This window comes from Macaca fascicularis, chromosome 12 (assembly GCF_037993035.2).
Source record: "Macaca fascicularis isolate 582-1 chromosome 12, T2T-MFA8v1.1".
Classification (NCBI taxonomy): domain Eukaryota; kingdom Metazoa; phylum Chordata; class Mammalia; order Primates; family Cercopithecidae; genus Macaca; species Macaca fascicularis.
This window is the reverse complement of record NC_088386.1, coordinates 82221056-82234876: the sequence shown is the minus strand read 5'-3', so window position 1 is coordinate 82234876 and position 13821 is coordinate 82221056. Positions and strand designations below refer to the sequence as shown.

Genomic DNA, 13821 nt, shown 5'->3' with positions numbered 1-13821 from the left:
CCAGGTGTTGTGGCGCATGCCTGTAGTCCCAGCTCCTCGGGAAGCTGAGGCACGAGAATCACTAGCACCTGGGAGGCGAAGGTTGCATTGAGCCAAGATTGCACCACTGTACTCCAGACTGGGCAAAAAAAAAAAAAAAAAAAGACAGACGTTCCAGTGTTCAATAGCACCACAGATTGGCTATAGTTAACAATAATTTATTGTACATTTCAAAATAGCTGGCTGGGCATAGTGGCTCATGACAGTAATCACAGCACTTTGGGAGGCTGAGGTGAGTGGATCACTTCAGGCTAGGAGTTCAGGACCAGTTTGGCCAACAGGGCAAAACCCTGTCTCTACTAAAATTACAAAAATTAGCCGGTGTGGTGGCATGTGCCTATAACCCCAGCTACTTGGGAGGTCGAGGCATGAGAATGGCTTGAACCCAGGGCGCAGAGGTTCCAGGGAGCCGAGATGGTCCCATTGCAACGAAACTCTGTCTCCAAAGAAAAGAAAAAATCAAAATAGCTACAAGAGAGGCTAGAAGAGAGGATTCTGAATGTTTCCAACACAAATAAATGATAAATGTTTGAGATGATGAATATCCTAATTACTCTGATTTGATCATTACATTGTATGAATGTATCAAAATATCACATGTACCCCATAAATATGTGCAATTATTACGTATCAATAAAAATAATACTATTTGCCTGCAGCAAATCATGAATAGAAAGAACAAATTTTATCATTATTTCAAGAAAATTAAACTAAAATTCAAACACTGACAGTTAAAAAACGTTCAAATAATTCAGAATATTCCTATATTACAGGATACAGAAAATGCTCACCTGTATAAGATAGCTCGATCTACACCAAAAGCTCCTACAATTAAGTCTTAAGAAAGAATGGAAAAACATGTTAATAATGATAATAGTTTTTAAAATGTATATACCATTCTATAAAATTTTCAATGAACATAAAAAGGCTTGAACATATTCTCAAAACTATTCATTAAGAGGTTGTAAGATATCATATAAAAGGATAAAATATATGAAAACTGTAAACAAACTACCATCAGTGGAAAATGCTTATTATAAAGTAGACTTTCATCTAGGTGGAGATAAATCTTTTAAATGAATATTTAGTAAAAAGTAGCAACGATAAGCATACACCTGCCAAACATACATACTGCCAAAGGAAAAAGCTTTATAGATGCCTGTGGATTTTACAATCTTACTATAAAATTTCTTTTCTATTTCCTATATATAATATATATGTATATACATATAAATATAAAATACGATAGCAGCACTCAAATCAGCAAGAATGAAACACATTAGTTTTCATATGCCACTGGTTCAACTGGTTCACAGTTCAGGAAAAGAAAAATGAGAGCTCTATCTCACAGCTCATAGCTCTATCTATACCCAAGCTAAATTTGAGGAAGTCTTTTCTAAACAGAAAAGCACATGAAAAAAAACATAAAAACAGAGAGATTTGATTACATAAAAGTTTAAAACTTTAAGCTCAAAATGCAAATGTGACAAACTAGAAAATACATACAAGCGTTAAGGAGTTAATATTCGTAACATTTAAGTTACTGTGAAAATTTTAAAAAAATGAATGAATGAAAGAAAAACAAAATACCATCCCAGTAGCAAAGAAGAAAAAAAGACACAAAAAGGAAATTCACAGAAGTAAATATGTATATACACAAATAACAACATGAGGTTGATTCTTAACTATACATTAGATTATTAGTAAAAATAATCATTTTTATTTGTGTATAGTGAAGAACCAACCTCATAGCCGGGCATGGTGGATCATGCCTGTAATCCCAGCACTTTGGGAGGCTGAGGCAGGCAGATCACGAGGTCAGGAGTTTGAGACCAGCCTAAGACCAGCCTGATCAACAAGGTGAAACTCCATCACTACTAAAAATACAAAAATTAGCCAGGTGTGGTGGCACCTGCCTGTAATCCCAGCTACTCAGGAGGCTGAGGCAGAAGAATCGCTTGAACCTGGGCGGTGAAGTTTACAGTGAGCAGAGATCACACCACTGCACTCCAGCCTGGGTGACAGAGCGAGACTTAGTTTCAAAAACAAAAAAAGAATCAAACGCATGCCTTATTTCTAGAATCACAAACTGTTAGTTAAAATACCCAGTCCACCTGTTATACAGTTTAAAATTATTTTAAAAGAGGCACAAGTGTGGGAAAACAATGACTCATTGACTGCTGGTGAGTGCTTTAAAAAGTTGACAAAAACCTTCCTGTGGAGGGAGTGGGATGGTAACTTGACCATGTGTATCAACATCCTTAAAAAAAGAAGTGCACACACTTGACACAGTGATTCTTGAATTTTGTCCTAATGACATAATCAGAGATATGCAAAAGAATTATAAAGAAAGATAAAAATGCCACAAAATAAGGTAAATAAGATACGATACAGCTATTTGTTACAAAGGGAAACAAAATTCATGTTTTAGAAGAGTAATAAAGAAATGTTCCTGAAACGTTGAATAAAACACACCATAAACAGCATATAAAACCATGATTTCCTTTTTAAAAAAATGTGTGTGACTGCATAGTAAAAAAAAAAATCGAAAAGATATGCTTTGATGTATTTTCTAAAAGTTCTATAATAAATATATTGCATTTATAACAAAAAAACTCTAAAATAATATTAATTTATGAGAATCAACTTCATGTCTTATTTCTGGAAACAGACCAACATACTTGTATATTGAGCTCGTATTAAGTGTTTCAACACAAAGGTCATCTAAATTTTCTACACTGTATTTCATTTAAAGAAAAGATCTACTTTGATCCTAGATACATTTATAATGCTTCAAAGTGTGTAAGAACCAGAAAAAGGTCTTGCTTGCTCTATTGGACCCATGCAGGGGGCAACTTGGGCAAACTGCCTTTCTCAGTCTCTTTTTACATTCAGAAATGGTATAATAATGAGCTACAAAAATGAGCTTAAATTAACTCATGTATTAATTCCCAGCACTTTGGGAGGCCACAGCAGGTGGATCGCTTGAGCTCATGAGTTTGAGACCAGCCTGGGCAACATGGCAAAAACCACTCTTTGCAAACCATACAAAAAGTAGCCAGGCATGGTGGTGTGTGCCTGTAGTCCCAGCTACTCAGGAGGCTGAGGTGGGAGGATGGCTTCAGCCCAGAAGGTGGAGGCTGTAATGAGCCAAGATTGTGCCACTGTACTCCAGCCTGGGCAACAGAGCCATACCTTGTCCATAAAAAAAAAAAAAAAAAAAAATCACAACTATTAGTCAAGTACATAAATTCTACATAATTAAAAAAATAAAAAAGATAGGTAACATTAAAACAGCTTAGAATGAGCATTTAGCTTTTGTTTATAGCTTCTGTAATACTCTTCTCTGACATTTCATTAAAGACTACAGGAGAAACTCAGAGTGTACTGTATACACTCCCAGGAAAGACAGCTGACTTTTATTCATATCCTCTTAGGTGATGGGAATGATGCCTTGAATATTTTAGAGGTTTGATCAACACATGAAATACTGAATTGCAATAATTTATAATATAAATCAAGAACAGTAACTAATACTATTTGCTATTAGGACTGAAAAATCTAAGGGCTCTATGTGTTGATAAGACAGCACCTGGATATCCATTTTTGTCTATATCTGTGGCTCCTTTCATTGAATAGCCAAAGCTTGGTGGCATGCTTCGAGCAGCCCACTGCCCTTCAAGGATTTGAGATGGGACTGCGTTCAAGCCAGTTGATCTTCCATTGAAGATATAAACAATTCCTTTTTTATCTTCACCCCCATATGGAGCAGCAATTGCAATATCTGTGGGGAAAAAGAGGAGGGGGAAGGAGCATGACAGAAGCAGGAGGAAAAGAAAGGGAAGAATGAGGAAGGAACGAGAGAAGAGGGGGAAGAGGACAAGGATGAAGAGAAAAATGTTTCAGTACTTGTAATTATTTGTACAGATCTTAATATTTATAGAACCCATTTATCATGATAAATATTAATTTGAAGTTCAGTAGGGTACTCCTTATCCACAAGCAATAATCTAATTCAAGGAAACTCAAGCAAAACTGTACAGAAAAGACATTAATTTAGAGCCAGATGATCTGGCTCTGACCTTAAACAAATCACTTAAACTTTCTGGACCACAAATGCTTCCTCGTTAAAACTAGGAGGTAGGGGATGGGAGAAGGGCACATCAAAAGATTCATCTAAAGTTTATTTTCACTCTCAAAATTCTAGTTAATTTATTTACGGATGGTATTGTTTTTTCTGAACAGAAGCCAATCTGCTCAGAAATTTGAAAGTTGTGACTTCATCTTGATCTTGCTCAACTTACACTGAGATAAGATAAATGAATAACATTTTAAATCTTTAAAAAACCCCAAACACCAAATGATCTTTTCTACTTCTAAAATATATTACCAATCTGCCCACTTCTCTCTGCTGCTGCTGCCACCCTAGACAAGTCATTGCCGTATTTTGCTTTTAAACAGCCTTTTAAGAGGCCTCCCACTTCTACCCTTGCCTCTGTAACTTTCTCTTCTAAAGGGCCAAACATTCACCATATCATGTCACACCCATCCCCTTCTTAAAATCCTTCAATTAGTTCCCAAAGCATTTAGAGTAAGTTCTAAACCCTACCTGGTATTCCCATTATTTAGTATGCAAATCTCATTCTTCTCCCCATCCCCACCCCCACACCATCCAGTTTTTTACCCTTATTTACTCTTCCCAGCAATCCTGGCCTTTTTTTCTGTTTCTTAAACACCCCAAGCTAGTTGCCAACTATGGACTTATATTTGCTGTTCTCTCTGCCTTAACAGCTTTTGCTCCAGTGCTTTTACAACTCTATTCCTTCTATTTGTCCCAATGATAGATCAATGTCATTGACATTAGATCAGATGTCATTCTGTCAGCAAGCTATTCCCTAGCTACCCTATGCAGCAGTGCGCCACCCCCTCAACCCCCTACTTTCTCTATCACCCTCTCTATCCCAAAACTCTTATTATATTACCTTGCCTTGTAAAAAAATCCACCATCTTTATCACTATCTGGATTTCCCCATCGTTTACTTATTCAATGACCACACAAAATAAGTAAGCTATAGAACATAAGCTTCATGAGACCAAGGACATGTCGTATCTTGCCTATCACAGACTCTAAGTACCAGCCATAACAAATTGCCTCAATTTCCTTAATGTACACGAGCTGTCTCACAGCTCCTTAATAAGCCATGCCTCACTGTCTCATGGCTCCCCTGAAACATTGATAATACCTTGATAACTCATCCTTTATGAGACCATTAAGCCTGGGATCTCAAACACTGATGATCACACTGAGGTGCTTTTTTTTTTTTTTAACACATATATGCTGTCCCCATTGGATGCTGAGTTTCTTAAAGACATGAGTAGACTGATTTATACTCATTTTTACCACCTAGAAGAGTGCCTGGCCTGCAGTAAATACCAACTAAGAATTTGTTATCCTTAAAAATGAGTACCTTAGTTACGTAAAAGTATTCTTTTTATCCTTTTTTAACCCTTAAAAGGTAAGTTGGCCGGGTGCAGTGGCTCACGCCTGTAATCCTAGCACTTTGGGAGGCCAAGGCAGGTGGGTCACAAGGTCAAGAGATCAAGACCATCCTGGCCAACATGGTGAAACTCCATGTCTACTAAAAATACAAAAATTAGCCAAGCGTGGTGGTTGGTGCCTGTAGTCCCAGCTACTCAGGAGGCTTAGGCAAGGGAATTGCTTGAACCCGGGAGGTGGAGGTTGCAGTGAGCCGAGATGGTGCTACTGCACTCCAGCCTAGTGACAGAGTAAGACTCTGTCTAAAAAAACAAAACAAACAAACAAACAAAAACAAAGATAAGCATAACTTCTATACTGACATATGCATTAATAAAGTATTTATTAAAATAGGCTGGCCACGGTAGCTCATGTTTTAATCCTATCACGTTTGGAGGCCGAGGCAGGCAGATTGCTTAAGCCCAGGAGTTTGAGACCAGCTTTGGCAACATGGCAAAGCCCCATCTCTACAAAAAATACAAAAATTAGCCATGCAAGGAGGTGCACACTAGTAGTCCCAGCTACTTGGGACGGTGAGGTAAGAGAACTGCTTGAGCCTGGGAGGTCAAGTCTGCAGTGAGCTATGATCGTACCACTGCACTGGTACGTGACAGCTTGGGTGACAGAGGAAGACCCTGTCTCAATAAATAATAAAAATATAAAGTATTCATTAAAATATAATTTTCCAACAAAAGATGGCTCCAATGTTGAGTGACTGTTTAATAAAAATTATCTGTAACTTTCTAAACCCTTCATTATTTTATACATGTTAATCATCTTCTCTCTTCACTATCATCTGTCGAGTCTGGAAGATCCTACACCTTCACACAATCAGTTTCTTCCTTTGATCATTTTAGTTGCTCTTTCCTGTTTTTCTTTATTTCCTCTGCTTTTCCTGGAAGAGTACTGATCAAAACTGCACATAATTACCTTTGGGCTATATAAAATTTTGGAACATAACTTTATTGTTTTGTTTTCAAAATCCCTCTTGATGATGCCTAGGGTGCGGGCAGGTGGAGAGGAATATAGGAATACAGGAGCAATGACACTTAATGTCTTCATGTATGAACAACAACAAAAGATCTAACTTATAACTAATTGAACATATATATGCATAATGTATCTATATTTACACATATGTATTAAATACTATACATAAATACAGCTCAGATAATTTTTCACTAAAGACATTATCATTCACAATCTACTATTTGGTACAGTAAGACCCAAGGAGAAACCCTGGGAGACCATAATCATCCTCTATGGTATCTATCTATATTTTACCCCTTTGTAAAATCATTGTAAAACTTCACATTTTTTAAGCTGTTGTCTACATTTGTTGTACTGACAGACAATACATTATAACAAAAACTTAGAAAGCTGGAAGAGATGTTGGCTAGATCATAATAATGAGAAAACTTTCTTTAAAGTAACTGGAATAACATCAAGACAAGGTGACAGCAAACATGACCAGGCTTCCCAGAAGACCTGGGTGACAGAGGCTCAGCTACATAGCAAAGAATTCATTAACTTTATTCATGGTGGAACCTCAAACTTAGCCCTGTGTTTCCTATGTAGTTTTTGTTATGATTAAGTAATGATTTGGTCTGTTCTATAGTGTTCTTTTCACATTTTATTATGAACTTCATACCATAGCTCCATTTGATTTATGCTAAGTTCTCTTGGCGGTAAAAATCTTCAAGCCTCTATTTTAGGTAGCAAATGTACCTCTGAGTAGATGTTCCATACCACCGAAACTTCTATGGTTGGCCAGGCACAGTGGCTCACATCTGTAATTCCAGCACTTCGTGCAGCTGAGGCAGGAGGATCACTTGAGCTCAGGAGTTAGAGACCAGCCTGGGTAATATGGCAAGACCTGAGGTCTACTAAAAATCAAAAAAATTAGCAGGGCATGGTGGTAGGAGCCTGTAGTCCCAGCTACTCAGGAGGCCGAAGTGGGAGGATCTCTTGACCCTGGGAGGTTGAAGCTGCAGTGAGCCCTGATTGCACCACTGCATTGTAGCCTGGGTGACAGTGAGATGCTGCCTCAAAAATAAAAAAAATAATAAAAAATAAAAAAAAGAAAGAAACATCTAGGGTTAATCTTCCAGATGACACTTCTAGTAAATGATATCACCTACCCACAAGACAGGTGTAAAATCTTGAGGGCAAACAACATTTACCTTTCCACTATTATTTGAGACATACAACAAGTCATTTGTATTTTTAAAGTTTTCTTCTTAATGTATACCTTTCCTTTAAGTTTTAAGGAGGCATATGCTTACTATCCTGTTGATTACACAAACTAGTTCAACTATCCATTCTGTGATCTCTAGAAAGGTTTTTAATAGATTTTTTAAAAAAAATTCTTGGTAATTTGTGACCAATATTTCATGTTTCTGAAGAGTTCTAAAGTAAAAGCAAACTTTCCTTTTTAAAGATATCGACAACTATTAAAATGGTACTATTATAAAAGAATAGGCTTATACTTTCAATATGCCACCATGAAGGGAGATATAACATCCCTCAGAACATTTTGGACAGCTACAACAAAGTTATGGCCTTAAAATTATTAATGGGAAATCATCTCTTTGAGGTATGCATTAGTCAGCATTGCCTTGACAATGTGCCTAGAAGCATTTTTTTAACACTTGTAGCCAAATGAACAGAAGAGGGCACTGCTGCTAAGCAGGATGCAGAAACACATGAAGCCACCAGCTAGCAGGAGGTGCCAGGGGAATGAAGGTTCATTTCAGAAAGTAATCATTCTGACCTTCTAATTGGAGGCTGAGTGAATAATAACTCATGAGAATCAATTTTTGAAATCTTTGCTCTGATTTTTAAAGAAAAATAGCAATCTGTCTTTAAATTTGGTGTGTTACTCACTGACACACAATCCACCTTTCCAGGAAGGAGATTTGCTTGTGTAGACTCCTACAGATGGAGTTACAGGACTTTTCCAGGTGGACACAGATAATCAGGGACCTGCAGCTGCTAAACTTTGATCTTACCATTGAAACCATCCTGGTCCAGATCTCCCAAAGGAGCGATGGCACTGCCAAACCGTGCAAAGACCTCAAACCCATTCAGCTTTGTTGTCTGGAAGTCTCCTGAAGCTCTCTGTAGAGACACTGAGACCTGCCCCACCTCCTGGAGTTTGCCATCAGAGCCACGATCCATGAAGAGAGGTGCTCCAATAAACACATCTGCATAACTTAAAGAACAGAATCTTCTCACCAAAGCAAGATCACATTTCATATCTTAGTAGGCATTTTCTTTCTTATTACAACTCACTTTTCCTCTTTCTGCATCTCTCACACCCACAGTGAAACACAAAATGATTACCAGAGCACCCATTTCAAATTCAAACCTTCCTTTAATTCTTTTAAGAAACTATGAGTAATTCATACAATTATTTGTTCATGTTATAAAAGCTACTGAAAAAAACAGAACATACATAGAGGTTTTCTTTTTTTTTTCTATTTTATTTTATTTTATTTTATTTTTGAGACGGATCTCATTCTGTCTCCCAGGCTGGAGTGCAGTGGCATGAGCTCGGCTCACTGCAAACTCCGCCTCTTGGGTTCATGCCATTCTCCTGCCTCAGCCTCCAGAGTAGCTGGGACTACAGGCGCCCGCCACCACGCCCGGCTAAATTTTTGTATTCCTAGTACAGACGGGGTTTCACTGTGTTAGCCAGGATGGTCTCGATCTCCTGACCTTGTGATCCGCCCACCCTGGCCTCCCAAAGTGCTGGGATTACAGGCATGAGCCACCACACCCGGCCACAAACATAGAGGTCTTCTAGAATTCATGATTAAGGTTGCTTCAAATTGTTTCCTTAAACAGAAAGATTAGCAGAAAAGGAATACAAAAACAGCAGAAAAAAATGTTTAGTTTGAGTAAAGTATTCATAAACATGAGAAGATAACTTTCTGGAAACATTTTTTTAAACTTACTCATCTCCATTAATGTCAGTGGCAGCTACAGAAAACCCGAAATATGCAGCCATCTGGATGAAAAGATGAAAATGAAATGTTTATATTTCATTCAATTAGTTTAGACAATTAACATTTGTAAGATATGTACCAAATAGAAAGGGTTATTTTTTTTCTCTGCATATAGTGCTTCAATCTAAATGTCTTGTCTTTTGTTTATTCTACCAACACAATGACAATCAGGTAATGAGGCTTGTTGTTTTCCTAGACACAATATATTCCTAGGACACAATATATTACATGTATATCATTCCAGTGTTGTTGACATATGACATTTAAGTCTAAGGACTATCAATTCTCCTTCCTAGGCCTACCCTATTATCTCCCTTTCTCTCCATTTCCCAAAACATACCAGACACAAGCACACTAACAAAGATACATAGTCACAGACAAATGTTGTGATTGAACCCAACAAGTTTTATATGGATGCCTATGTCATGAGGTTAATAAATAATTATTCATAATAGATAATAATTGGCTCCCCTATGTGAAACTACTACTACTGTTTAAAAATTACTATTTGGAAAGATATTGAAAGGAGCTCATTTTTGTGTCATACCTCTATCGATTACTTGCCACATGGTTTTGCTTTTGAATTACACACAGTACAAATGTGTTTGGGTTTATTATGAGCTTATAATGCACAGGGAGCAGAAATGTCCTTTTCCCTACCACAGGACACCACTGGCTTTCATAGGGTGAGCAGCTTAGCTGTAAATAAATGTGAAAAAGGAAAGCTCTAAAGAGAGCTCAAAGTGCAAAACAAAACTAAAAGAGATGACAGATTAAATACAAAGTAAGGTGAAAAATGAGTCAACAAACCAAACAAGGAAAGTTAGCAATGCTTCTCAAATTTGATTGGCTCAGATATCAAGAGAGAATGATAAGGGAGATTCCTACATTATCTATTTTGGGTTGATACAGTGTAATTGGGAAAATGAAAGGTGTGTTCTGTTTTAAATGACAAGATCAAAGCTGGTGAAATAAAACATACTGTGCTTGGGGTACAAGGTTGATGTGCTGACTAGAATGTAACAGAATAATATTCATGGGCCTTAGTGACCTACAGTGTTTGGCTTGGAAGTGTAAAGAAAGGATGGCATTTACTGAGACACATTTTGTCCCGGGCACTATGATTCAAATGTTTTCTTTTGATTCTCACAACTGTCCCATGAGGAAGTTGCCAGCATCCCTATTTTTATAAATAAGGAACCAAATTTTCAGCAGCAAATACCTTATCCAATGCAATAACAGACCGAGCATGGAAAACCCAGGTTTGTACCCATATAAAAGCCAACTTTCCCACTCCTCTCTAGTCACCCCCACTTCCCAATAGTAGAAGAAGAATAAAGCAAGTATCACTGACTGCATGCAGTAGGATCCAGACTCATACATGGTCACCAGACAGGAGAAGCTGCTTGAGCTGGAGAAGCCACAACTGAACAAAGGGAACACCCCTGCAGCAACCCTAACTGCCTGTCAACTGCAGGGCTCCCCAGGTTGTGCCTCAATCCTGACCGCCACAAAAATGGGAAGAGGTTTCTGGGGACCTTGAGTCTAGTCAGTCATCCTATCAATCCTATCCCAAAGCCCAACAATCTCAACTGAACAAAAAGGCTTGGATCCCAGATCTGCAAGCTTTGAGAAAGATTTTTCTCTACCTACTGTTCAAATTTTTCTTCATCATTACCAACTTATGGTATAATTATCTGAGACATACAACAGAGAATATTATAAAATGCCTGAACTCGCAGAGAATGTCTAATACTTAAAAAGCACTAGCATTTTTTAGCTGAGAAATATCTTATTTCATGTAGTACAAATGAAGTTCACTTGTAATATCTATAATACACACCTGTGCCATGCTTTCTGTTGCATCTAATAAAATTATAAGGTATAGATCATCCTTAGAAAAGAATTTAATGTTACCAGTAAAGAAAAAGAAAGTCTTTGTGGTTTTGTGTGTATGTGATTTTGTATTTCCTAAAAAAACAAAAAGGCAGACAAAAACAAGCCAAAATATCCAAATTACTTTGGCTAAAGCAAAGATGAAATATGTAAAGCCCATCTTATATGTAGAATATTGAATGTTATGGAATCATTAAATCATTCTGATACTGCCAAAGAAAGTTTTAAGACATTAGGAAACTCTGATAATAAAATATTGAGTGAAAAAGGCAAGACAAAATGAAAAATACAGAGTAAACCAATTTTTGTTTATACACACACACACACACACTCAAAAACTATGATAATAGTTTGACCAAAATGATAAGAGTTGGATGAATTATCTATTTGATGAGATTATAGTTCACTTTTATACTTTTATATTTCACAAATCTACTCCAATGAGTACATACGGCCTTTATAGTGGGAGAGGGCGATCATATTCTGGAAGCATACCTGATCGCCAGTAAAATTGTATATGGAGGACATGTTCTTCCCATCATAAATATAAACCTGTGAAGGAAAAACAGAAATATATGAAATCTAGTAAAATAGAAGATAACTTAGAGATTTAAAAAAAAAATACCTTTTAACTGTCCTACCATTCCCAAAGTCCTTGCTGCTCTTGGAACTCCTGAAACAAAGTCTGAAACAAAAAAACAAATTATTCATTTTTTAAGACAACACTGGAAGTTGCAGACAAGAAGTGACTATGTCCGCAAGCTTTAAGTTTTACTACTTCAGTTCAAAACAAACAATCAATTTAGAAAAACTGGTACTCTGTAATAAATAGCCCAGCATATTTAAACTATAAAATCAAAATTTACCAAATACAAATTCTTGAAGGCTCTCAAACATATGCAAATAAGCCTTCAAGTCATTTGTAATACTGTTAAACAAGAATAGACAAGATAAAGTAACCTAAGAACGAAGAAAAACTAAATGTACAGTAATGAAAAATAATACAGAGCAAACTGAAGTGGGGTAGATATGGCTGTGGCACAGAAATGTGATCAAAATCTGGTAAAGTCTGTGATTCCGAAACGGAGCTCTGAAGGAAGATGGATGGACAATGAGAGGATGGGATAATAACGGTACAGAGATGGCCCAGAAGGTAACAAAGGATGCCTAACGAAAGAAGAAACTAAGCCTCTCCCAGAGGAATGAATTTGCTGAAGGCAAGGAGGAAAACGCTAAAGAAATCACTAACAGTGTTGGGGGCTAAAAAGAAGCAGAAAGGAAAGGCACTGAAGCCAAGTGTAGCCATCTCAATTTCAGCAGCCACTAGAAGAAGTTTAGCAGAGACCTAGCCTGGACTCTCGCCAGTGTGCCAACATCTCTCTCATTTCTTCTGTTATATTCCATAACAATGGTTTAAAACTGCTTAAAATTTTCTTTTTTTCTTTTTTTTGAGACAGGGTCTCGGCTCTGTCACCCAGGCTGGAGTGCAGTGGCAGGTGCAATCACAGTTCATGGCGGCTTCAACCTCCTTGGGCTCTGGCGATCCTCCCACCTCAGCCTCCTGAGTATCTGGACACTGGTGTGCATCGCTGCCCCCAGTTAATTTTTGTATTTTTTCCAGAGGCTTGATTTTGCCATGTTGTCCAGACTGTTCTCGAATTCTAGGGCTCAAGGGATTCACTCGCCTTGGCCTCCCAAAGTGCTGAGATTACAGGCTTCAGCCACAGCACCCAGCCGCTCAAACTGCTTAAAATTTTCTTTTTTTTTTTTTTTGAGACAGGGTCTCGGCTCTGTCACCCAGGCTGGAGTGCAGCGGCAGGCGCAATCACAGCTCATGGCAGCTTCAACGTCCCTGGGCTCTGGCGATCCTCCCACCTCAGCCTCCTGAATATCTGGACACTGGTATGCGTCACCGTGCCCAGCTAATTTTTGTATTTTTTCTAGAGGCTGGATTTTGCCATGTTGTCCAGACTATTCTCAAGCTCCAGGGCTCAAGGGATCCACTCGCCTTGGCCTCCCAAAGTGCTGAGATTACAGGCTTGAGCCACAGCACCCAGCCGCTCAAACTGTTCAAAAATTTCAATGCCACATGTTTCAAATGTTTAATCTAATTTTTTTAAAGATTATAGTTCGAGAACTTCATACCATCTATGCCATCACCATTGAAATCTCCGACAGCCACAGAGTAACCTAAACAGGAAACCAAAGGGGAGAAGCGTCAGGACAAGGAAGTTATCTTCAGCAGGCTTGTTGAGTAAGCATTCCTTGAAAATATTTTCAAGAAACTCCTTTAATTATGTAATATTTTGTCCCCTAGTCATAACAGATTCATATGTATAT

General features: G+C 37.8%; 1 protein-coding gene across 4 annotated transcripts in view; it reads right to left on the bottom strand.

Annotated features, from left to right (window-relative positions):
- ITGAV (integrin subunit alpha V) overlaps positions 1 to 13821 on the bottom strand; it is a 91320-nt gene that overhangs the window by 30466 nt on the left and 47033 nt on the right. For all 4 annotated transcript variants that reach the window (XM_005573672.4, XM_065525744.1, XM_074009565.1 and 1 more), the window contains 7 exons: positions 13627 to 13671; positions 12123 to 12166; positions 11977 to 12033; positions 9535 to 9587; positions 8587 to 8789; positions 3632 to 3823; positions 831 to 876 (listed from right to left, as the gene is read on the bottom strand). In XM_005573672.4, the coding sequence (XP_005573729.1) occupies positions 831 to 876; positions 3632 to 3823; positions 8587 to 8789; positions 9535 to 9587; positions 11977 to 12033; positions 12123 to 12166; positions 13627 to 13671 (640 nt within the window). The remainder of the gene's footprint in view (positions 1 to 830; positions 877 to 3631; positions 3824 to 8586; positions 8790 to 9534; positions 9588 to 11976; positions 12034 to 12122; positions 12167 to 13626; positions 13672 to 13821) is intronic.